Raw genomic sequence first — 24,137 nt, 5'->3', positions numbered from 1 at the left:
TAAGCAAGATGTTCTAGCAGGTTCCACCACAGAGGTATAAATATAAGGCCTACTCTGCCTGGGGACTGTCTCTTCAGACTTGGTCTCTTAGGATCATCCACAGGTACCTATACTGTAGATAGGTCTTAGTCATCAGGTCTACTCCACTTCCTTGTTGCCTGCTTAGACTCTTGGCACTCTTAGGTGAGCAGACTTAGTCAGCCTGTGTTGCCCTAACAGTCTTCCAACAACCAGCACATAAATTTCCTGTCAAGTCAAGTCACATTAATTACAGGTGTCCAATTTACAGGCTTTATAGTCTATGCCGGGCTCTGCCCAGCCCTGCTGTGCACCACCTTGTCAGCCTCCTCAACTGTTTCCCCAGCGCCCTTGATCATTGCAAGAAACTTCACCACCAAAGGCAGCTTGAGGATCTGGCAGAGTGCCCCTAGAACTATCACAGTAGTTAGTATTTGTTAATATATCATACAAGTAAGGAGGGTGGCTTACCCATCAGCACTGCAGCCTTGAGAATCGAAGGCCTGTACTCCACCACAAAGGTACCTGCAGCCTCCAGAACCTCAGTCTTTGCCTGCATGCAGTGGACGGCAAAGCGCCCCTTCCACCTCCTCATGCACTCCTTGAAGCCTGGCTTTGTGCACTCCCTGACAGCATTGACCTGGCCAATGCTGGCCTGTACAGCCCATGCCTTGTTGAGCTTTGCTTGGCAAGCAAGTGCCAGCCCAGCCTTGACCTCAGTGTCTTCTTTGGCATGTGCCTTGACCTGCTTCCAGTAACCCCAGGCATATCCTGCTTCTCCTGTGTGCATGATCTCAGCCTGGAATAAGCTCTTGGTGGCTTCTGCTATGTCGCACTGGGCCATCCACAAGCCCTTGAGCTCAGCAAGGGTGAAGGCCTTATCAGGAGGAGCAAACGTTGATGCATCAACAGCCTGCTCTCCCTCCTCCTCCTCCTCCTCCTCCTCATCTTCCTCAGCTGCTTGGGTGTGCTCAGGCTCCATGTCATCATCCTGTGAGAGGCATCAGTGAGACTATATGCATGCTGGTCTTCTGATGACCAGCACAACTACATATCAGCAGCCTGAGGTAGCTGTATGCATTTGCTGATGCCAGTACTTACCTCATCATTCCTCCCCAGACTCACAAGCTCCTGAACCTCCACTATACTCAGCGTAGCCCCCTCCTTCCCTTTTGACCACACCATTTCATATAGGGCCTTGAGGACTGTGACCTCTTGGGTGGTCAGCACAACACAGGCATCATTCTTCTTGCTGCTGCTTGCTCCAGTGACCTCTAGGACATTCTTCTGCTTGCCCTTTACCTTCTCACCCACTGCAGGCATCTTGAGCATCAACACAGAATTGTTTGCCTTCTTGCATGCCTTGATGATCAAACACCATGGGTCAATCACTTCCTTGAGGTTGCTGAGCAGCTCCTTCTCCTGCACAAAGAAGGAGCTTGGCACCCTAGAAGCTGTTGAAGCAGGAGAGGCAGGAGCAGAGACAAAGTCGGCATTGGACATGGTGGTGGATGGAGTGAGAGACAAGAGAGACAGGGGTTAGTGCACTTGGGCAAGTTTGTGCAGCCTTGAGGAGCTCAGAAACTGATTCCATCCCCAATGGTGGCGAAGTACTATTTGTTGCCCCTATACTGGCCTCAAGGCAACAATGCGGCACAGAACAAAACCCGAGAGTGTCAATTGTAAATTAATATCTTGCAGTATGCAGTAGACATCACCTCACTTTGATATGTAGTTGTGCTTGTTGTCCCCATGAGGCAGACACAAGCACAAAAATGGAGGCAGCTTCCTTTGCCACAGTCCCATAGGTCATTGAACCACTACATGTTAGGTTACCTAGCTGTTGGAGGTGGGATTATTGTGAAATACTAGAGATGAACATTTTCTGCGAAGCACTAGTGATAGATCGACAATGAGAACAAAGTGATATCAACATCGGACCCCTCATCAGGCCATCTCGTAATTGTCGGTGTTGCCAAATCCGGCCCTTCCCCAAGGCACAGATCTAAAGTGTCCGACAGCTTTAGGAGCTTGGTCATTGCCTCAAGCCTCCTCCTTGCTGTCTGACACCAAACCACCATCTCCTTAGTGCTATACTCCATAATGCTTCACTCCAAGCTATCTCATCCCTACCTACTGTCAATCCATCCTCCTCCTTGCCATTCTACACCTAGCACCATAACCCTGGTGCTGTACTTGGTCGTTGACTTCCAAGCTAATCTCATCTCATAAGTACTAGTCTCTGACTCTATCTTACACCCCCCAAATTCTAACGGACAAGTGATTCGCTGGTGCGAACCCGTTTGCACCAGTATGGGGGTGCATTTAGGGGACCATACAGGTCCTGTTGACGAGCATAGGGGCATCGGTGCGTTTAGATAGGCATTGTGAAACGTCCCCTGGCTGATCACGTCTACAGATCCAGGTGCTCCAGTCTCTTCCTCCAGAAGATTATGCCCTGAGCGAGCGATCGACAGGGTCTCTCGGGGCTATTTGCCAAATGTCGAACCAGTTTCTGACGACCAGCACAACTACACTTCAAGCACTGAAGGCCTGCGCGACAGTGCAAACCCTGCCTGCCTGTGGGGCAGTGGAGCCACCGACACTGCAGCATCCTTGCAGTACGCCGACCTAGCTTGCTGCGACGACCAGCACAACTACATATCAAGATTCTCACCCTCGATTCATCACACCCCTCCGTGGACCCCCTCTTCTGACATCACCATCTCCCCGGCTGTCATTCCCCCCTCCGCCAATGCTGCGGCGTGCATTCCGCAGAGTGCTGCGATGGCCAGCTGTCCGTCTTACTCAGCTCTTACCTCTCGCCATGGCAGCATGATCCACACTGGCAACAGTAACGGTGATGATGTTCAGCTTGAGCATGGCCTTGAAGGCGGTTCCTATGTTCCCGAATTCGATCCACCCTCTTACGACGCATCATTCCATGTTCCAGCATCCGAAGGGCGTCAAGAAGAGCGGGAGGTTCTCCCATCTTACCGGCGGAAGGAACTTCTGCCTCCCGCCTGGAGTCCGCTGAAAGTCAAGAAGAGGCGAGCCCCAGCTTCCACCATTCTAGCAAGATCGTCTTCACCACCCTCCTCTATGCCACCCTTCCTGGCATCCTCCAAGTCCAGCCTACGCCACTCCTCGTGGTATCTGAACCAATCGGCCATGGTCGCTGCCTGTCAGGCTGACGCGGAGAGGGAAGTTGCCGAGGCTCTGCGGCAGAAGAAGTTCAAGAGGCTGGGTCATGGCGGTTCAACCCGACTTATCCTCGGAGCCGCGTAGACTCTGAGCAGAACCCATCGCATCAACTCTTCTTCCTCGACCACCCCATCCTTCGCATTCAACCAAACTATTCACCTATCCTGTGCCTGTGCTATCTTCACAAGGCAGCCCCAGCGGGATGCCTTGTGCCATTCCTGACACCATGACAACTCCACACCGAGTGCGTGCTCGCTTCAGAGCAGCCTACTTGCACTCTGTAGTAGTTCTACCTAACCCACATGTACCTTGCCCTTAGGGCTGTAACTGACCTACATTAATACTCTCGTTAGGAAAAAATGTCCCTTTACCATCTATGGTTACATAATCATAGGCTAGGCAAGGTGACATCCGCGGTCAGGGCCTGGAAATTCCCTAAGGTTTCTCCTAGGCCTCTTCTTCAATACCTATCTGTATCCTCAACCGTCTTATTCGCGCATATCACTTATATTACCTGCTCGACACTAGAGAGTTAGGTGGGAAGACGAGCAGAGTGGAACCAATGGCAAAGTGAGTCTGAACAGCGTTGCTCACTTTGGACTATGCTGACATGCATTGTTTAGCAATTGCAGTGCTGCAAAGAAGATCATGCCAATTTCGATGATCAGGGGGCAGGAGCGATGCATGTGCCGCTCTTGCAAGTCTCCGGCGAGGCCTCAATGCGTTCTGTGGCCACCCAGCAAGATGCGCTCGCACCAGCGAGCGATTACTAGGTGCACAACTCATCCGGAGCTGCACAGGCAAAGCCAACACGAGTCGTCTTGGATGGCCGATGTTTCAATGGACTATGGAGGGGGCTTGGAAGTCGACAATAATGCACAAGATGATGAACAAGATGCGGACGGCGAGATGCTCATCGAGGAAGACTTGGTTCGTCCTTCCGACGATAGTATCACATCTGGATCAGTGACAGTGCGTTGCCTGACTTCCCCGCCTCTTCCTCCTTTGCCGTCCATGCCTTGTCCAAGCTCAACATCTGAAACGTCTATTCTGCTCACGGCGGATCCTGAAGCGGCGTATCCGCCGTCTCCTTCCTCTCCGCTGTCACCAATCCCAGTTCCGAATAACGAGCTCTGTCCGCACCGACCACCTCCAGCCTGTCAGACCCTGCTCCCTGGCGACACGCCTTCAATTCCAGCTACAAATGCCCCTTCTCCTCCAGCTCAACCCCATTTCCCGACAGCAATGGAGATTGAGGACGAGGAAGAGCTCGAGTCGCCTTTCGACATCAACTCACTCGAGCAGGACGAAGGCATGGCAATAGCAGATCTAGGCATACATAATCCGTTACGAGAATGCACCAGTGGTCCGCTGCGATCCTCAGAGGTTCCTCTGGAGAGCTACCTCCGAGTCCATGTCAATCCGGGCATACGAGCACTCTGCCTGCTCGTTCTGCATCTCCACGCACGGTATCAGTTACTGCACCTTGCTTGTGCTTTTCTTGCTTCGATGGTCTATGCGATCTTCGAATTCTTTAGAGTCTTGAGTCCATCAACAGCGTTCACTCTAACAACTGCTCCTCCTCGATCTCTCAACACCATGTATCGGCGTTTGCGGCTCTGGGATAGATTCGAAGTCAAAACGATCTGTCCCAAATGTTGGGAATTCGAACGTTTTGACGAGGCGCAACCTGACCTCGATCTCCTCGAAGAGATGGGCCTTCCGGATGCGGCAGAGGCAACAAATCAGGCAGAAGAGTGGCAGCGATACTGCTCGCGCTGCCGCTCGGCTCTATATGAACCATCACCTCGGTTCGGTGCTCCTCGCGCACTTCGACAAGCCCCGTACGATCTTTTGTCCCGGCAGCTCGCAGACTTCCTGGGTCAGCCAGGTTTTGAAGATGCATGCGAATCATATCACGACACACCAAGTGTGCCTGGGGTCTACACCCGCCTACAGGATGAGAGTGTGTGGAAGGAATTGAAGGCTCCAGACGGCTCACCTTTCTTTCCTACCTCCCGGGAAGAGGCTCGACGTCAGGCAGAGCTGCGACTTGGTCTGCTGGTTGCTATGGACTGGTATGTGGTGCATGCTCTGGTATAACCCCCATCGGACTGACTGCACTTAGGTTCAATCCAAACGATTCTGCTACATCCGAATCACACTCCACAGGCCCGTTGTCAGTCTGTATTGCCAATCTCCCGCCTGAGCTAAGGTACGTGCTGCCCTGCAGTGAAAGCCCCTAGCTGACATCAGACAAGATTTCGAGTACACAACTTATGCTTGGTTGGAATACTTCCTGGGCCAAATGAACCGGACACAGAAGGAGTGCAGCGGTTCATTCGACCCATGGTGGACGACCTAGAGTTGCTGTATGAGGAGGGGATCAAGGTGATCACTCCCCAGCACCCCGATGGTGAGCCTCTAACGACCAGCACAACTACAATCAACCGACTGATCATGCCTGTTAGGGATACTAGTTCGAGCGGCAGTTGTGTGTATAGTATCAGACCATCCAGCCCATTGCAAGCTTTGTGGTACTGCTGATCACAGGCACAATGCTCGGCCCTGCACTCAGTGCGAAATCCCGCGATCCGACTTATTCAACGCCAGTTGGCAACCCCATGGGTTCCCTCTCAGAGACGGCTTACTCCACAAACGTCGTGCTGCGCAATGGTATTGGCTGCAGCAGAACGGGAAGTCTAAACTCGCCAGCAAGTATTTCACACGATACGGTGTACGATGGTCCGAGTTCTGCGGACTCAGATATTTCGACCCAATCAAGCAAGGGGCGCTGGATCCTATGCACCTCTTTCTACCAGGTATGCTCATACTTACTCCTGCGATCCCCCTCTGATGCTCTGATAGGCATGATGAAGACTGTGTGGTACAACAATTGGGTACTCGGGGGGAAGGAGAAGAATAAGGTTCTGAGGGGAGCAACGGAGGCCGGCACCCGACGAGAGCTGGACGAGATACATGATGTGTTGGCTACAGTAAGCTTATCCTTTGTGCAGGATTCAGAGGTTCTAACACTTCTTCCCTCCCCACCTCTGCTCCTGCGCGTCCATGTTCTGAACCCCCTCGAACCGTGACAGTTTGAATTTCCCAGCTGGTATGCTCATCTTCCAAAGAAGATAGGTTATCCTGCTGGGGGAAGTTTGACATCAGATGAATGGCGCGCTCTGGGAGTGCTATACGGACCGGCTGCAGTAAGCTGGATCACATCTGCACACTCATTGTTGCTAATGCTTGCAGATCCCGCCTGTGCTGCTTAAGACAGCTGACCCGGTCCACCCCAGTGCTGCTCGCAACTACCTGAAGCTCGCCACTGCCATCAAGATCTACCTACGCCGTGAGATCACAGAATCCGACCTGGTACGGCAGCGGACGTGTACAGGGACTTCTTTGAAGAGTTTGTGCAGGTAAGCGACCAGCACAACTACATATCAAACTAGGTCTCACATTCGGTTCAGATTTACGGCGAAGCCAACGTCACGCCAACCTTCCACTGGATCACTCACATGGCGGAGCAGATCCGGTGTTTCGGACCTGTACATGGCTTCTGGACGTTTTTGTTTGAGCGCCTGAATAAGGTGCTCAAAGGATACGAAACGAATGGACACAAGGGAGGAGAGGCCGAGTTGACATTTGCAAGAGAGTTCAAGCGTGAAACAGGCTTGTCTCGCTTGGTGGGTCTGTATATGTCAAATCGATCATGCTGACACCCTTTTAGAACACCATCCTCGCAGGTCAGAGTCAAGATCCGCTGGCCCGTCTTCTTGCCGTTGAGCTGCAAAGGCGCTCGAGAGATATCGCACGTATCGGCATGCTGGCTGCTATGACTGCAGAAGCGCAGGATGAAGCCGCAGCCCAGTCTAGGCCAGCGTCTCGAGGAAGCTGCATCTTATCAGGTACCGCACAACGTCGCCCACTTGATCAAGACCTTTAAGAGCAGCTCCTGAGTTGGTATCAACGCCATCACCCTTACCTCAGCGTTCAGCACCCCGGTGACCCCACTGCACCACGAGGCAGCGTCTTCCTCAACAGTCAAGGCGACTTCCATTCCGAGCTGCGGCTAGAAGGGAAACGGATTGTTCCCTGCATCAAGGAGAAGATCTCCAAGTCCGACTCACTTGTACTTTGTCAGTTTCGAGAGGGTGTGCAGTGGGTAGGTGAGCTGCGAGGCCTGGTCAGTCACCTGCAGCCGGGTTTGGTTGATGTGCAAGAGTTCGCCATTGTCGCCTGGCTGGTGCCCCTTCAAGATACTCCTCCCCATGCCGACCTGTACGTCGACTTCAAGGAGCTCGAAGTCGACTTTTGGCAATACGCACGGTACCGGCAGCTGGCCGATGTGGGCCCGGACGCGATTATTCCAGCCCACGACATATGTGGGACAGTAGCTCGGTGTACGATGGAAGTAGGAGGACGCAAGATGTGGATTACTATGGGATTGAGCAAGGTACGTAAGTATAAAACATAAAGAGAGACAAGAACGCTAATCGCAGGCTAAGAATGGGAGATCACTCTAACTACGTTTTTTGTTTGTTTGTCGTTGTGTTGTGATGTTCGTGTAGCTGGTGTGGTTTGTATGGTAAGGACCTGTATGACAGTGAGTCGATGAATATCTGCGGGTTAGGGGTACTGACGGGAATTTGTTGCAGAACGAGGAATTGTGCTGGCGCCGTCGACCAGCACAACTACACATCATCATCTGCAGCAACCCCTAGGACATTGGAGGCCGGAGTAGTAAGCATCTTCTCCCAGACAGGGCCATTGATGTCGTCCGGATAGAAGGGCATGGGCTTTCAGTCTGCATACTTCGGGAGCTCTTGCTCCCTCCAGGTCGGATCAAGCATGAACTGGAAGGGGGCGTGGTTGGGAATCAAGGGGGACTCGGCCGAGATCCACACGCTTGTACTCTCGGTGCGTATGCATCCTTCTCCCACTGGATGTCTGCCGGCGGCTTGGGCGATCAGCCAGGCGTTGATTGATCCAATCCCGTATCTGCGATACGGTAAGCCTGTATGTCTATGTCCAGTTCTACTTATTAACTCACTCCTGCATGCATCCAAATGGGCTTTCGCTTCTCGAGGATCGCGACATCAGGATCGTCGCGCTCCGTCAGGGAGATTGCACCTGCCTCGAAGAGCTTTTGCCTCCAGCTCTTGTTTCGCGTCCCGTCCTCATCACAGGACCACTCCTCTCCAACCATTCCTCGTCGACCAGAGCATTACGCATCTCCTGATGGTCGAGATCATGCTCCTGGCAGAAGTCAACAATGGCGTCCCGGGGTTGCTGGCCGCGCTGCGGATCCGTACGTGAATTCAGCTCCATGTGGAAAGGAGTCGCACTGACCGTCTTGCGCCTCTCGATTCTCCGAGCCTCTCGTTCCCTCCGCATTTTCTTCTCACCGCCGTCCAACTCAGCAAGCCTCTGTTCAGTGTGCATCAACTTCATCGCTGGCCAGGAAGCACGCGCAAGATCAAGTAGGACGCCAGCTTGGAGCCATCGCTCACGGTGGGTCTCGGGGACCGTCCCAGGGTGATCCTAGAAGGTACATGATGTGTAGTCATGCTGGTCGTCGCGATATGCTGACAGACTTACACGCTCGTAGGCAAGCACCATTTCGGCCTCACGCCCTTGGATAAGTCGATTCGGTGGGGCATTTATGCCAGCCTTGAAATCCGGCACAAGGAACAGACCAGAGCGTGCAACAAGAGGACCGCTGATGTCGGGCATAAGCGCGCCCCTCTGGTATCCGATCAGGTTGTACATTGTCTTGCGGACTTCCTTCTATGTATGGGTAAACTGACTGCAACCAGTACGACGACGTGAAGCTCACCTGCAGGTACGCGCGGACTGGGAGGTCCATTTCGTCCAACCGATCTCTCTGTAGGCGGCTCACGAGGTGCGTACCGCACTGATGCTTGGAATACGGTTCCTCATCGTCATCAGTGAGTCGAGTGGGTCTGCGACGTCTCCTCGTACTAATGCTGGCATCCCTATGAGCTTGTTCCAGGTCGGTCAATCGGTGAAGGAGCTCTTCGACTCCGGACTCAGCATGCAATGCGACGTGAGGATCATCGGGAGACGGTATGGAGGGCGATAGAGGGAGAATGGAAGGAGCACTAGTGGGCACAAAATGATCGGGACGTGAAGGAGGAATCCGAGTCATTGAGGGAGAAGAGGACAAGTGGTGCTGAGAGGCTGCGGAGGGCAGAGACGACGAAGGGCTGGGACGCGGTGAGTTGATATGTAGTTGTGCTGGTCGTCGAGAAGCGAGACTTACCCAGCTCCAGGAGCCTTCCTCGTGAGCAGCTCCATGACCTGAGCGACGACTTGGGACGAGGTGGTCTCGCTGCCCACTTGATTTGACTGCAGCATGGCGATCAGATTGGCCGCCAGCCTCTCCGTATCGTGTGCCCCTTCGGTTGCGGAGATCGACTGGCTCGGGCTTCCAGAGGTGGACATGGGGAACGTGAGCAAGTCAGGCAGTCAGGAGAGAAAAGATGTCGATGGTTTGGGACTGGCAAATTTGAATCTATCTGGTTTGTGTATATGGCGACGTTCGACCTGAGCAAATTTCTTAGGATATTTTCCGAAGTATTAATATTTACTAGTATTCATGACAACCCGTTTAAGGAAAGATGGTTGGGGCAAATGAAATGTAAGATCTCACAGGCCGAGAGCAACCCGTTTAAATCTGAGCTTCCTCGAAGACTTCTTGATGCACAGCAAGGTCGGACTTTTCTGTTTATCACATATGAGATTTCCTAAGGCTGATTAAATGGTCTTCGAATGCTATTCTACGGACAAGTGTAGTTAAGATCACCTACCTGGAAATGGCCTCGATGAGGTGAGTTTGATGACCTCGTCTAGCCATAAGCAAGCAGGCCCTGAAATGCGGTGATTACACCGGGCGCCTGAGGCCGTTCATCTCGTCACTGAACGACCATAATGTATATTCTCTACTTCTCCTGTACTTTGACAATGTGCTCTGGTAATGTGCTTGAAACACGGATTGCGTCAAAGGACCTCTAGTCTGAGATGTGGCAACACAGCTTCGCTCAACTCGGTCGGGAATCTGCGGCGCTGCAACAGTATGTTATTGAAGATCAGACTAGTATTATAACAGTCATTCAAGCTGATCTAAGGGAGCTGCCAACTGTGATGCGAAATTCCTCGGTCGATCAACACCAGAAGACACAAACGGCTGAGACCTGACACGTCTTTCTTTCTGGCGCCGCACCTTCCTAATATGGGAACGATCGAGACTCTGCACGTGAAATGGGTGTCCTACCTATAGATCGAGCAACGTCCTCCAAGCTATAAAGACACTCGATCCCCCTCGCACTCTCTCACAGCTCTCGTCTCTTCCTCCATCAAGCGTACACGCATATATCTACCTACCATTCGCATAATTTAAAACAATGCACTCCTTTACCGTTTTTTCCGCCCTCATCCTCGCTGCGTCCGCTCTCGCCCTGCCCGCTGTTCCGCTTGCACGAGCTCGTACGTCTTCTATCTAAAGCAAGAACCTAGCTATATGCGCCTTTTACAGCGGAAGCAAGCATGCCAGTGCGCTCCCTTCAAGAGCGACAGGACAACACGATCGGCGACTGCAACACCACGGGACAATACTGCTGCGACCAGACGCTTTCCCAGTCGTCCGCTTCAGCAAACGCCATCACGAGTCTTCTGTCCCTTCCCCGCTCTGTGACACCGGATCCCGATCGCTCCCTCGGCTTCTGTTGTTCGCCCCTGGCCAGTATCCTCCATTCTGGAAGGCAGTGCACGACTAAGCAGGTGTGCTGCAAGGGGTCGCAACAGATACAGAGTACGTTGCTCGGTATCAACTGCTCGCCGTTGTCGTTGTAGTACTTTCGTTCGCCTTTGTATTAAGCGGCAGGATTGTAGGCTGAGAGGATGTAGACTATACAGTGTCGCATACATGTACAACAGACTAATGCAAACGCTCATCACACTCATCGGAACGCTTGAATGCTGCAATGTTGATGCGATTAGGATGTACAGTGTCGTTGTTATTGTAACATATATAAGAGCGGTGATACTAGTTGCTTCTGTGTACATCCTCCTCATCCTGCAAATGCGTCCTGATCGAGGTCGATCCCGAGGTCATCCTTTGCCATCCCCGTCAGCTGCTTCTGCAGTAATTCCTCAAACCCATCATTGTCCCTGCTAAACCATTGCCGTATCCTCGTCACCCAAAAGGTCAAGTCAATGACAAACACCGTCACACCGAACATCCAAACTTGTAGTGTCCTCTTAACCCAGCGCATAAGCGCGTCGGGCGTGAAGAGCGCATGGGAGAGAGCGAACGCCGCCGGGCCCTGGGGAAGAGGAACGGGTGGATGTGTCGCCAACCCTGTCACTGCCCAGTGAGCGAGGATGTTGATCCTGTTCGAGGGCGAGCCAAGTGCTTGATTGTTCGCTTGCATCATCCGCATCGTTCGTGTGATAAAGATGATCTCCCGTGGGATCAACTAGATCAATATAAAGTCAATAAATATGCAGCATATATGCGCGTTGAATGACCGACCTGCTCGTTCTCAAGCAGAGTTTTGAGGAGCACTTTCAAGCTTCGTTCTTGTTCGAAACGGGACATTTGCGTCTGGGGCTCTTCGACCTTCTTTTCCGGTTGTTTGCGCTTTAACCTCGTGGGTCGGAGGAGAGTCGCTGATGCTGCAAGGCGTTGTTAGTGCATGAACTGTGTGAGAAAGACAACAACGTACCGAACATGTCTGAATTGCCTATTCCCCAAGCCTTGGCTATTTGGTCCACTGTATCCGTGTCCATAGCGAACAACGAGCGCCAGAGCAGGCTGTACTCGTGTCTGAACTTTTCGGAGAGGGGAATGTAGAGACCGTGGTCGATCAGGATCTGTGCAAATGAGTTAGGGGAATATTGACTGGGGAGGGATAGCATACGATTTGGGGTTTGGTGGGGTGCTTCGGATCTCTACGTGCTAGGACGTTACCGGGATGGGGATCACAACTAGCAACGGTCTCAGGCTTGTACACGTAGACAAAAGCGTTGCAACTCACTGTACCCATCCCCAAGAGAAGATCATGGCGGAGAAGGTATTGAGAGCAATGTTCATCGCTTCTTTCGCAGGGATTCCCCAAGCCGCCAACCTCCCTCTGTCCGTCAACCTCGCGCCGTCATAGAACTCGGCTGTCATAACCCTTGTGCTGGTCCACTCTGGGAATACGCGGGGGACAATCACCTTGTCCCGCAAGGAAGGCTCGGACTCGACCAACGCACGCGTCCTCTCTGCGTTCCGGGCTTCGTTCGCAAAGTCAGTCTCATTCCGTATTTGGTCAGTTATGTCTGGTGCATATTAATGATTGATAGGTGAGGGGACAGAGAAATACGCACAGTCGGCCATCCAGTAGCAAGGAATGTCGAATAGCTTCTCGTAGACGTAAAGCAGCGAGCGATAGGAGAAGAGATCCCATTCGATCTGAACAGGTATTGCAGGCTTTTGGACCTGTTCGTATGGTCAAGGGCTGATGATCTCCATCATTAATTCATATATCAAACCTTGACAGCAACCCATTCTCCAGTATCCTTCAGCTTCGCCTTGTGCACCTGAGCAATACTCGCGCTCGCAATCGCGCGCCTTTCGAAGACCTCGAACGCCTCTTCTGGCGTGATACCAAACTCCTTCTTGAACACCTTTTCCACGTCTTCATACGGGATCTGGGGTGCCGCATCAAATATGGTCGCGAACGCTTCCCTATATGGTCGGGGAAGGACGGCAGCCTGGATGGCGAGGGATTGACCGAGCTTGATGAATCCGCCCCCGTTCTTGGTGCAGATATAGTGCAGCCTTCTAGCGACGCGCTCGTGCAGCGTTTCGATGTGGTCTACATTATGCGGATTGAAGTTGAGCTTGTAATCAGCAGCAATCAGGGCTCTGGCGTATGATTAGCTTTTCGGGATTGCGAATACATAGGATGGTGCTTACCCATAGAAGAAGGCACGCCCTGTACGCCCAAGACTCTGCTCATAGAAGAGGTTGTCGATCGTCACCACTGTTGCGGCTACTGCGCCTATGCTACCCAGAGTGTACAGCAGCCTTCGTCGTGTTCGACGTGGTGCAGCTTTGGTAGAGGCATGACGCTGGGGTATCGGGGGTGGGCATCGTCTCAGGGCCGAACGAGCGAGTGTTGCCAATGAAGACGTCGACACTCTTGCTGCGCTGAATATATTCATGACAAGAAATTAAAGGCAAGCTAGTGACACATGAAGAAAGTATGAAAATAATAAAAGTTGAAATGCTTTATAATAGTGCAGTGCGGAGAATCGCGGCTTGGATGACGAACAACGACGGCGGGACAGACAGGGACTGAACTGGAATGGCGCCGCCGACTTCTCCGGGGCGCGGCGTGAATGGAATGTTTGCTGTCCTTGACCGTCTTCTTCAACGTCTCCTTATCTCCTGGATATCTGGATTGTAATATACCATGAGCGGTCTGAGCAAGGTGCAGGCAGAACGCAACCAGCGTGTCGTCATTGAGCTTGCACAACAGCCTGGCAACGGTACGTCTGTCCTTCCTCCACTATTGGTATTGCTAAGCCAGAAGGGCAGATGTCTGCGCGGACTGCAAGGCACGACTACCGAGATGGGCGAGCTGGAATTTAGGTATATTCTTGTGCGTACAATGCGCGAGTGTGCACAGGAAGATTGGGACGCATATTACCAAAGTGTGAGTGCATGGGTATCACACTAGAGTGCAGGGCTGAGTGTGTTCGCAGGAAGAGCTTGACATTGGACAGTTGGACGCGTGAGCAGGTCGATGTGGGTCTAAGTGCGCAACAGTTGTATCCCATCTAATGCATTCTGTAGAGCATGAAGAATATGGGCAACATCAAGTCGAATGCATACTACAACCCCGACGAACGACGTAACCCCCCTCCAACAAACATGGAAGACACAGAGCGGGACAGCGAGCTCGAGAAGTTCATTCGCGCGAAGTACGAATACAAGAAATTTCTTGCTCATCCAGGTTCGGCGGCGGCGCAGGCAGAGAAGAAGGCGAATGGGCTATTGCCGCCTCCTCCCCCAAAGGACCAAGTGCCTAGGAGCAAGACGGCCCCTCCGCCCCAGGCGCTGGCGAACAAGCCCAGCCCACCACCTGTGCCGGCGAACGAGAGCCCCGCGCGTATGCCCTCATTCGCTCAGCAACCACCGTCCACCCAGTTCCAGCCTCAACCTCCACCGCCTCAGCTGGGGATGAGGCCAATGTCATCTGCGCCAGCGTTTCCTCAGCAGCCGAGGATCCAGCTTCCGCCGCAGATGCCTCCCCGCCCGTCAGCGCAACCTCCTACACCCTCCGTTCTGCCGCCTAGTAGCCCAGTGTACGGCGATATGATGGCCCTCCAGACTGGTGGACCTTTGCCTCCATCCGTCAACCCTATGGTAGGGCAGTCGATGTCTATGCCACCCATGGGAGCGGCGCCAAACCCCTTCCAGGCGCTGCAGCAATCAGGAACGCCCACGTACCCTTCTGCATTCAACACCTTAGGAAGGAGTCCTTCGAGGAGTGTCTCCCTCCCCGTTGGCGCACCAACACTCGCCATGCAGGCAACAGGGATAAACCCCTTCTTCGCGCAACAGCAGCAGCGACAATCAATGCAACAGGGTGCGCTCTTACAAGGTACGCCGACTACCGGATATCTACCCACGCCACCCGCGATGCCCTCGTCTTTCGCCCTGCCAAGCGCCAACGTGCCACCCATCAACATTCCCCCTGTTCAGCCCCAAGCAACGGGATACTTCCCCTCCCCGCAGTCTACAGGTTACCTTCCTCCCTCCCCATCTGCTGGCTTCCTGGGACCTCAACCAAGCACATCTCCCTTCTCTGCGGCGTACGGCTCGTCCGCCCCCTCGACCTCCCCATTCCCGCAGGCATATCCACAGTCTTCCCCATCTCCGTTCGGAAATATCCAGCAGCCAGCGTTCACAGGGACACCAACAGGGTACGGCGCCCCTCCGACTCCATTTAGTCAGGTTGGAGGGGGAAGTCCGTTTCCCCAGCCCCAGCAAGCGCAGCCGCAACAGGGGAATCTGGGTGCATTCGCGAGCGGGATGATGCCTCGGAACAGTACGAACCCGTTCCAACGTTGATGTGTCCGATTCTCGTTCCAGGGACGAGGTAAGGGATGTCGGTGGGAGAGCTTAAGAGGAGGCGAAATCGTGTAGGGGCGTTATATCAGAGTATACCCAATCAGGATTGGCGGCGTGTAATGGTACATATGTACTTAGTTCTGCGAATCGGAGGTCACTGTTGTGCGATACCCTCTTCGAGTGGTTGGGTCGGTTCTTCCGCCTGAAGCACGGGAGGTCCAGTCTCCCATGGCTTGCGCCTGGCGGGCGTTCTGCTCTCGCTTGACTGCCCTTCCTACAAACGCCGGTAGAAATAAGCATGCGCTCATAGAAGGAAATAGAATCAGAGGCAACACACAAGCACAGTGTTAGGGATTATATCGTTGTTTGGTATTAGATCGGTGCGATTGGACTGGATGAGCTCTGCAAGTTGCGCAAACGAGAGAGGATAGGGTGCATCCCCTGCTGAAGGAGGTGCAGCAGTGTGGGGTTCGACTTGCTGCGATTCTGATTTCTCAGTTTCTACAGCTTCTTCTTGCTTGTTAGAGGATTCTGAGGCGGCAAGTTCATGCGGGTTGAGGGAGAGACCGGTCTTGCGATTGAAGTAGAATAACTGTGCTCGGAGGATCGTGTTGCTCAGCTCTGCTTCTGGAGGTGCGGTTGAGAGGATGGATTGTAATCCTTCCTGAATAATTATGTCAATATGAACATAATATAGAAAAGTAGTAATTACCTGAAATTCTTGATCAATATCGAATGGATATGCTAGAAATGCATCGATTGGAGATTGTTGTGATATTGTGTGGTGACTCGACATGGTGGAAAGAGTTAAGGTTAGGGTTGTAAGCGCCCAATTGTTGAGGCGCGTAAAAGGGACGCGTTACAGTCATTCATTGCAATTATCTTTTATATTGCTTGTAACATGGATGCACCATCGTAAGTCCCATCAATATAATAGTAATGCAGTAATTAAACACGCTGCAGTCCTGACCAGGTTCGACCATCGACAATACAGCATGACAGTCCGTTCTTCTTCCTCTCTTCATATCCCAGCTCATCATCTCCAGGGCCGGAGGACACATTCCGCATCCTGCTCGCAACCGACAACCACATCGGGTACAACGAGCGTGACCCCATCCGAGGTCAGGATAGCATAAATACTTTCAAAGAGATCCTCCAGCTCGCAGTTAAGAATGAGGTCTCCCCTTTCTTTCCCACAACCCTCACTAGTGCCTGATGGTGTGTGTAGGTAGACATGATCGTCCTTTCAGGTGACCTCTTTCATGAGAACCGACCGAGCAGGGATGTGCTATACGAAGTCATAGCGCTCCTCAGAGAGTACACGATGGGCAGCAAGCCGGTCGAGTTTGAGCTACTGAGCGATCCGGATGAGGGCAAGGCAGACGGGTTCTCGTGCGTCTCTGCGAATGCACTCTATTGTGGCGGCTGATGTGAGCAGATTCCCGGGCATCAACTCGGAGGACCCGAACTTGAATGTTGGTATTCCGGTGTTATCCATACACGGCAACCACGACGACCCACAAGGCACAGGCCCGGTGCGTATGCCCTTCCTCCCAAGACGCATAGACGCATATATTGACCGGAGTGCTCTAGGCCGGTGCACTTTCAGCGATGGACCTCCTCTCTGTGACAGGCCTGATAAACTATATTGGCAAGTCTGACCTTCCGCACGCGGACGAGTCCGCCGAAACCGATGGACTGCTTGTCAAGCCCGTCCTCCTGCGCAAGGGTACTTCCCACCTGGCAATCTACGGGATCGGGAATGTCAAGGATACTAGGATGCACTACGAATTACGGAGCAACAGGGTGAGGATGTACATGCCCGACGACGAGAGGGAATGGTTCAACATGCTGCTCATTCATCAAAATCGGTGCGCATGTATCCTTCTTCCAGCGTAGTTGAGCTCATAGGCAAGCGCAGGGTTAAGCACGGCCCCCAAGAGTCCGTCCCAGAAACGATGTTTGACGAGCGGGTGGATCTGGTGGTGTGGGGGCACGAGCACGATTGCAGGATCGTGCCCGAGCCTGTGGCAGGGAAGCCGTATATGATTACCCAGCCTGGATCTTCTGTCGCGACTTCCCTCGCGGAGGGAGAGTCACTTACAAAGTGAGTGCCCGTCGGACGGATCTTCATACCTCTTACTGCGGTCCAGATACGTCGCCTTGGTCGAGATCTTGGATGGGAAGTACGAGCTCACCCCTCTGGAGCTGCGTACCGTTCGGCCCTTCGTGATGGAGACCGTTGCTCTGCAGGACGAGCTCCGTTCCAAAAACATCGAGGTGGACGACCAAGCGGGCATCACCAAATTCCTCAAGCAACAAGCTGTGCAACTTATCACACGTGCCAATCGCGAGCGGGAGGAGAAGAACCGTCGAGCAGTGGAGAGGGGCGAAGAGCCGCTGGAAGCAATGCTACCGCTTGTGAGGTTGAGGGTGGACACTACGGGCGTGCCGGGCATGTCCAACCCGATCCGGTTTGGACAGGAGTTTACGGGGAAGGTCGCGAACCCGAAGGATATGCTGGTGTTTAGTCGGCAGAAACAGGCTGGTGGGTGCCTCCCTACACTCTCGCAGTCTCATGATTAATGTCTTCTGCATGAGCAGCGGCAAAGAAGACCGTCGCAGAGGCACCGGATCTAGACGACCTCATCGATCCCGACCTGCCGAACGCGGAGAAGTTCAGCCGGATCCGCGTTTCTGCGCTTGTCAATGAGTATCTCAAAGCGCAGAGTTTGGAGCTGCTTGCGGAGAACGGGATGAGTAATGCGGTCATGAATTATGTCGATAAGGACGATACGCATTCGATCTCTGAGTGAGTTGGAGCTTGTCAGTCGAGGACACTGCTGATGGATGGAAAGGTTTGTGCAGAAGACACTGAAGAAGATGCATAATGAGATTGCGAAGAGCAAAGGAGTCAACCTGGATAACGAGGCAATACTGCAGGAACGAGTGGGTGTCTGCTTCCGGTTGGCGCATAATGCTGACATGAAACTCAGTTTGACCGGATGAAGGAGTTGGAGGAGAAGCGGTTCGAGAAGGAACGTGCTGAGGAAGAAGATGAAGAGGAGGAGGTAGAGCAGGAAGTGAGGAAGCATGCTCCTACAAAGGTTCTCCCTTTCCGGCTTGCTGCAGCGAAAGGCTAACTTTTTACAGATGGCCCAGAAGGGGAAAGGGAAGAGCAAAGCTGTGGTTGACGACGATGACGATTTTATGGACGTTGATGGTGCCCACGCTGGTGCTGGAGACGATGACGACTTTGAAGACGACGAGCCTCCGAAACCGGCTGCGAAGGGGAAAGGTCGAGCCGCTAGTGCAGCCGCTACGCAGAAAGCGGCTGGCGAAGCGAAGAGTAAACCCAAGTCGAAGGTGCAGAAACTGGTGCGTCAGTTGCGGATGCCGGCAGAATAAGAGTCCTTATCGTCTACAGTTTGCAGATTCTGACGAAGATATGGAAGAAGACTTTGTGCAGGAAAGCGAGCTGGAGGAGGAGGAAGAACCCCCTAAGCTGAAAGGGAAGAAACCGACGACATCTCGTGCCTCGATATGGGAGTACGTGCCCCTTTCTCTGGGAAAAGGTTATCATTCACCCGAAGTACTCATTATCGTTAACCTAGTGCGCCGGCGAAGAAAACCCCGGAAGCGAGAAAGACGCCTGCGTCGGGTGCGAAAAAGGCTGCTGGGAGCTCCAAGGCCCAGTCTCAGCTGAGCTTTGCCCCTACGCAGACGACACAGCGGACTAGCAGAGCGGCAGCGAGCAAGGCGAGAGGGAGGCTGCAGGAAGCGGTGAGCGAGGTGCTTTATTATTAGCGGTGCTTGTACTGATTGTAGGACAGATCGAGATTAGTGACGATGACTAGATGATAGACGATAGGCGAGGAACGATAAGAGATCAATTAATATCCTTTAGGCGACCGGAGTCCCCGATCTGGTAATATGTGGTGCCTTGCATCGAGCACGTTTCCGCACTGTTGCAGTTCCGACATTCTGTATTTTTACAGATCGTTTACCCTGGTCTGTCGTATATCATCATTCATCATCGTGTGCGTAATCCCATTTTCTGTCGAGCACTCGTGTGATACGTTGTGCGTATGCGAACCGTCAGTTGGATGGAAACATGGAAAAAGCGTGGTATTCTCGAGCATAAGGTGAGGAGAGAGCCGCAGAAGGCATGGAGTACGTCATAGCCCAATCACGGGGTCGTCATTGTCTTTCCCGGGTGTGACGATTCGTAGAACGTACTAGCACGACGTCGACGTGACGAAGAGATCATGGGAGCGAGTAAACGGTTCGTGCGATGTTACGACACGTAAAAACAGAGAGCTTCTTGTGCGGTCCTGTCGGATCGGAGGCACCGCTTCCGGAATCCGAGGAAGAGTAACTGGTGCATTCGCACATGTTCGAAAGACGAAAGAGAGTAGACGTGTCCCTGGTGTTTGTATCCCTTTTTTCTAGGAAGATGGGCCTCACAACACGCTAGACCAACGCGATCAATACCTTAAACTTGTCTTAGGTGAGGCCTGGACCCTCGAGCTTTTGTTGTGAAGATTGAAAGGCGCACGTTGAGGGTGGTCGTGAGGGGTCGAGCGGAGGTAATTTAGGTCGTGAAGAGGAAAATGATGGCGAAAGAGCAGCGAGGAAGAGGTTATTCGGATGACGAAGGACGGATGACGGATTCCTTTTGTGGTGATGGTGCGTGGTGGATGGAACACGGCCAGAGGGGTGGTGTTCGGTGAGAGAGAGGAAGGGACGAACGTGTCCATTCCTTTCTTAGTGGGTGAAGAGTGATTGAGTACTAGTTGGAGTTGTAGATGATGAAGGTAGATAATATGATCCTTAGCACAGACGTACTCACATGGTTATTGAATACAATAGAAATGAATATAAATTGGAATGGAATGATTGTCCGATGATGTGGGAATAAACAGGGCATTGCCTCGTTCATGTGCTAGACTAAGAAGAGGGGTTCTGCCTCCGTGTTCGCCTCGTTGGAATTCTTCACTTAGCACACTCACAGAGTATATAGACCCAGCCTCTCTTGTTCTTCTCTTCTTTGAGCATCGCTCACCCACCACCACCCAGCGCATACACTTCCCCCTCCTCGCACCCTCCATCCCCCTCAACCATAACATCATGAAGGTGAGCATCCTTACACGTCGACATAGACAATGCTAACATCTACAAGGCATTGATCCTCGTTGGCGGTATGTTATCCCCACACTCTCACATGCACCATCTCACGCGCATACAGGCTTCGGCACGCGTCTCCGTCCCCTCACACTCACACTCCCCAAGCCTCTCGTAGAGTTCGCCAACAAGCCCATGATCCTCCACCAGATCGAGGTCCGTTCTGCGCGCATATACACCTCGTTCCCTCACTGAATACGTCACAGGCGCTTGTCGAGGCCGGCGTGACGGATATCGTGCTTGCGGTCAATTACCGCCCGGAGGTCATGGTCAAGGTGCTCGAAAAGGTCGAGGAGCAGTATAACATCAAGGTGCGTGATAATATGCGGTTCTGAACCGTTCTGAGCAATTTCACCCGCGCTAGATCACCTTCTCCGTCGAATCGGAGCCATTAGGCACCGCCGGTCCCCTCGCTCTCGCCCGCGACATCCTGGCCAAAGACGACAGCCCCTTCTTCGTGCTCAACGCGGACGTGACATGCGCATACCCCTTCAAGCAGCTTGCAGAGTTCCACAAGTCGCACGGGAACGAGGGCACCATCCTCGTCACCAAAGTCGCAGAACCTTCAAAATACGGTGTCATCGTTTCCCAGCCCGGGTCGACCAAGATTGACCGCTTCGTCGAGAAGCCACAGACGTTCGTCGGGAATCGCATCAATGCCGGCATGTACATCTTCACCCCGAAGATCCTCGACCGGATCGAGCTCCGTCCCACGTCGATCGAGCAGGAGATCTTCCCCGCCATGGCCAAAGCTGGCGAGCTGCATACTTTCGAGCTTGACGGGTTCTGGATGGACGTCGGGCAACCGAAGGACTACCTTTCCGGGACCTGCCTCTACCTCACCCATCTCACGAGCACAAAGTCCAAACTCCTCACTTACCCGGAGGGCAACTCCTACATCTACGGCGGCAACGTACTCATCGACCCTACGGCAGAGGTGGACCCGACCGCCCTTATCGGGCCAAACGTCGTCATCGGCCCTGGCGCCAAGGTCGGCAAGGGTGTGCGCCTGCAACGGTGTGTCCTCCTCGCCAACGCGCGGGTCAAGGACCATGCCTGGGTACAGAGCTCTATCCTCGGCTGGAACTCGACCATCGGCAAGTGGTCAAGGGTGGAGAATATCACCGTCCTCGGAGACGACGTGACGATCAAGGACGAGCTGTACGTCAATGGCGCCTCTGTCCTCCCGCACAAATCGATCTCGTCCTCCATCCCCTCGCCGACTATTGTGATGTAACTCCTCTACGCACAGCAAGCACGGCAGGCCGTCTTCCAGCGGAAACTAGATACTGACATGGACTAACCTCCCCTCCCTCGCCTCCCCTCGGACTCGGACTCTAACTCTGATTCGTTCCCTCGTTTGCTCTACTACCTGCGTTTGTGCATCCTACACCACGTATACCCTTGTTACTTGCTATCAGTAGAAATCAAGGCATGATAATCAACCTTTTTGCATGCGATTGGTCTGTCTGGTCTGTCCTCTGTTATGGTCTGGCCTGGTCTGTCGTTCACCGGGTATTGGTGACTGGTTCGGCTTCATATACTGGTGGAAAGGAGTTTCAGAGTAATCGGCCGATCGATCGAACAGGGAACGATGACTCTAACACAGGCGCAGGCGCAGTAGTGTGTTGGGTTTCTGGAAGTGCGCAGCAGGGCACGGTTTTCCGAGATGAACGCGCAGCAGTACCACGGTTATATGGTTATACGGTTATACGATTTCTGCAGATCTGATATTCTGCGATTTTACGACACTTGGGTTCATGTATTGGGTATTTGGGTGGTAGGAGGGGCTGAGGCAGTTGGCTGCTAACTACCTCTTGTATTGGGTAGATCCTATCTGCCCGGACAGTATCGAGGGAGCGTTGAGCGTCCCCGGCGAATGCCTTCACTCCTGCGCTCCAAGACTGGCATATACGAGTATGTAATGTAGTTCGCAGTTGTAAATAAGGGGACATAACAAATTGGACAACTTGCTTCATTCTGTTCTCCTTCTCCTTATGCTCGTGCTCGTACAGTAGATACTTGTATACATGTACCATACACCGATCCCCCCCTCTCCCCGCCCACTCGGTCTCGTCCCTCCTCCCTCATCGTCATGTTCCTCCTCTGCCTCCGCCTCATACTCGTCAAACGATAATAGTACACAAGAGAACCAGTCCGCCCCTGGATCCTGAACCAAAGAAAACAAGAGAGAGAAAAGACGAACACGGAGTGTTTTTTTGTTTGGCCAGAACCGGCCCGTGAGGATCGTGATGCTGGTTTGACCCCTCCAACACCCAGCACCCAGCACCCAGTATCAAACAGTCGGCAGCTGGCACCCAGAATCCCATCAACCCCCATCAGCTCCTCACCCTCACCTCTCGCCGCTAACGACCCCACCCACTCCCATTCCCACTGCGCCCGCTTCCCCCACCCGCACCCGCACCGCCAGTGTGCAGCCCTACAGCAGCCAAGCTCTGCTGAAAGGTCCCAAAGGGTACGTGCCCATGTCTATGTGCGTGCGCCTGTCCCTGCCCTCGTCCGTGTGCTTGCGTTTGCGCTTGGGTTGAGTACACAGGCTGGTAGTACTGCTGCCAAGATGCCGACATCTGTCCTTGTCCCTGTGCCTGTGCGTGTGCCTGCTGAGAGTCCTCGGAGTTGGAGTTGGTCGAGCAGCACCCTCCCCCTCCCGTTCCAGAGCCAGAGTTGATTTCCGACCGGGAAGATGGCTGCCGCGAGAAGTCCTCGGTAGGAGGATACCCCACCTGCCCAAGCTGGCCAAGCCCAAGCCCACCCAGGCTGACGGGGAGGAACGCCCCACCCGCACAGTCCAAACAGGTCGTGCACGTCTCCGGGCACCCACCAACTCCAGCTCCAACTCCATACCCATAGCCCGAGGCATAGCCGTACCCACCATAGCCGTACCCGTACCCCGAGGAGGGGGAGAGCGTGGGGTTGTGTTCCGTACAGCCGGGGCAGGGGCAGCTCCAGCCGCAAGAACAACGGGTTAGGGCTGCGGTTTCCGAGAGTAGCTGGGCGGCGGTGTACGTTGATGCGGAGGTGGAAGTCGGGGGGTTGGGGTTGGGGGTGTAGGGTGTATAGGTGGGGAAGGAGGAGGATGGGAGTGGGCGTGGGGAGGGGTACGCGCCCCGGGTGAGTGACGGAGTTGGTATTCGGCTACCGCTACCACTGCCGGGAGGGGCGAGGTCCGCAAGCGCCATCTCAGCATAGAGTGCCGCTTCGCCCGTGACGCTCCCCTCCCTCGCCTGTGCCACCCCAGCCGCCTGTGCACACCTGGGGCGCCCACACCCCCTCCCCCCAGCAGAGGCGCACGCACATCCCCTCCCACACTCCTCGGCACTGCCAGACCCTGCACACCCGCTCTCCGGCGAGCTGCCCGTCGCTGCTACATAGGCGGGGTCGTTGGCTGGTGAAGAGCTGGGTTTGCGCTTGGGCTTGCGTTTCGTCCGCGGGGTGGAGCAGTAGCATGCGCCGGTGCGGTGGCAGTCGCAGGGGTTGAGGAGGTTTTCGACTGCGCACAAGGGAGTTAGGACTGCAAGGAAGGGGGGGGGGGGGGGGGGGGGACGGACGGTAC

The 24,137-nt window shown here is 53.7% G+C and overlaps 9 protein-coding genes across 9 annotated transcripts; 5 read left to right on the top strand and 4 right to left on the bottom strand.

Annotated features, from left to right (window-relative positions):
* Positions 1-299: 299 nt before the first annotated feature.
* Positions 300-1,521, bottom strand: DACRYDRAFT_108202 (uncharacterized protein; the record flags this gene model as incomplete). Its single annotated transcript, XM_040768609.1, has 3 exons — positions 300-433; positions 490-1,009; positions 1,120-1,521. 3 exons carry the CDS (start codon positions 1,519-1,521, stop codon positions 300-302), a joined length of 1,056 nt encoding a protein of 351 aa, XP_040628570.1.
* Positions 1,522-2,805: 1,284 nt separating this feature from the next.
* Positions 2,806-7,820, top strand: DACRYDRAFT_16285 (uncharacterized protein; the record flags this gene model as incomplete). The annotated part of the gene is made up of 12 exons (XM_040771183.1): positions 2,806-3,302; positions 3,751-3,792; positions 3,846-5,300; positions 5,351-5,437; positions 5,836-6,044; positions 6,091-6,218; positions 6,360-6,434; positions 6,481-6,600; positions 6,681-6,914; positions 6,959-7,136; positions 7,488-7,684; positions 7,800-7,820. 12 exons carry the CDS (start codon positions 2,806-2,808, stop codon positions 7,818-7,820), a joined length of 3,243 nt encoding a protein of 1,080 aa, XP_040628569.1.
* A 526-nt stretch (positions 7,821-8,346) lies between these two features.
* DACRYDRAFT_108199 (uncharacterized protein) lies at positions 8,347-9,696 on the bottom strand (the record flags this gene model as incomplete). Its single annotated transcript, XM_040768608.1, has 4 exons — positions 8,347-8,772; positions 8,830-9,018; positions 9,068-9,458; positions 9,515-9,696. 4 exons carry the CDS (start codon positions 9,694-9,696, stop codon positions 8,347-8,349), a joined length of 1,188 nt encoding a protein of 395 aa, XP_040628568.1.
* Positions 9,697-10,589: 893 nt separating this feature from the next.
* DACRYDRAFT_95178 (uncharacterized protein) lies at positions 10,590-11,202 on the top strand. Its single transcript, XM_040777280.1, has 2 exons — positions 10,590-10,737; positions 10,787-11,202. Exons 1-2 carry the CDS (start codon positions 10,656-10,658, stop codon positions 11,101-11,103), a joined length of 399 nt encoding a protein of 132 aa, XP_040628567.1. The 5' UTR covers positions 10,590-10,655; the 3' UTR covers positions 11,104-11,202.
* Positions 11,203-11,231: 29 nt separating this feature from the next.
* On the bottom strand, positions 11,232-13,367 carry DACRYDRAFT_100478 (ABC1-domain-containing protein; the record flags this gene model as incomplete). The annotated part of the gene is made up of 9 exons (XM_040767459.1): positions 11,232-11,729; positions 11,786-11,928; positions 11,979-12,126; positions 12,174-12,240; positions 12,291-12,576; positions 12,625-12,736; positions 12,790-13,165; positions 13,217-13,301; positions 13,322-13,367. 9 exons carry the CDS (start codon positions 13,365-13,367, stop codon positions 11,322-11,324), a joined length of 1,671 nt encoding a protein of 556 aa, XP_040628566.1. The 3' UTR covers positions 11,232-11,321.
* Positions 13,368-13,715: 348 nt separating this feature from the next.
* Positions 13,716-15,379, top strand: DACRYDRAFT_108197 (ArfGap-domain-containing protein; the record flags this gene model as incomplete). The annotated part of the gene is made up of 4 exons (XM_040768607.1): positions 13,716-13,791; positions 13,841-13,958; positions 14,008-14,050; positions 14,099-15,379. The coding sequence occupies 4 exons, from the start codon at positions 13,716-13,718 to the stop codon at positions 15,377-15,379; spliced, it is 1,518 nt and encodes a 505-aa protein (XP_040628565.1).
* A 223-nt stretch (positions 15,380-15,602) lies between these two features.
* Positions 15,603-16,139, bottom strand: DACRYDRAFT_39017 (uncharacterized protein; the record flags this gene model as incomplete). The annotated part of the gene is made up of 3 exons (XM_040774453.1): positions 15,603-15,653; positions 15,717-16,043; positions 16,092-16,139. Coding segments are annotated over 3 exons (426 nt in total), but the record flags the coding sequence as incomplete, so codon positions are not given.
* A 34-nt stretch (positions 16,140-16,173) lies between these two features.
* On the top strand, positions 16,174-19,240 carry DACRYDRAFT_89325 (DNA repair exonuclease; the record flags this gene model as incomplete). Its single annotated transcript, XM_040776907.1, has 13 exons — positions 16,174-16,176; positions 16,434-16,556; positions 16,608-16,771; positions 16,818-16,914; positions 16,973-17,250; positions 17,301-17,486; positions 17,533-17,927; positions 17,984-18,191; positions 18,391-18,450; positions 18,487-18,757; positions 18,807-18,928; positions 19,024-19,149; positions 19,213-19,240. The coding sequence occupies 13 exons, from the start codon at positions 16,174-16,176 to the stop codon at positions 19,238-19,240; spliced, it is 2,061 nt and encodes a 686-aa protein (XP_040628563.1).
* A 1,259-nt stretch (positions 19,241-20,499) lies between these two features.
* On the top strand, positions 20,500-22,015 carry DACRYDRAFT_80266 (mannose-1-phosphate guanylyltransferase). The gene is made up of 5 exons (XM_040776435.1): positions 20,500-20,515; positions 20,562-20,580; positions 20,628-20,719; positions 20,770-20,874; positions 20,928-22,015. Exons 1-5 carry the CDS (start codon positions 20,510-20,512, stop codon positions 21,798-21,800), a joined length of 1,095 nt encoding a protein of 364 aa, XP_040628562.1. The 5' UTR covers positions 20,500-20,509; the 3' UTR covers positions 21,801-22,015.
* The last annotated feature ends 2,122 nt before the right edge of the window (positions 22,016-24,137 follow it).

This window comes from Dacryopinax primogenitus (assembly GCF_000292625.1).
Source record: "Dacryopinax primogenitus strain DJM-731 SS1 chromosome Unknown DACRYscaffold_10, whole genome shotgun sequence".
In the NCBI taxonomy this organism is placed as follows: domain Eukaryota; kingdom Fungi; phylum Basidiomycota; class Dacrymycetes; order Dacrymycetales; family Dacrymycetaceae; genus Dacryopinax; species Dacryopinax primogenitus.
Note: the sequence above shows the minus strand (reverse complement) of the source record. Positions and strands in the feature narration are given on the sequence as shown.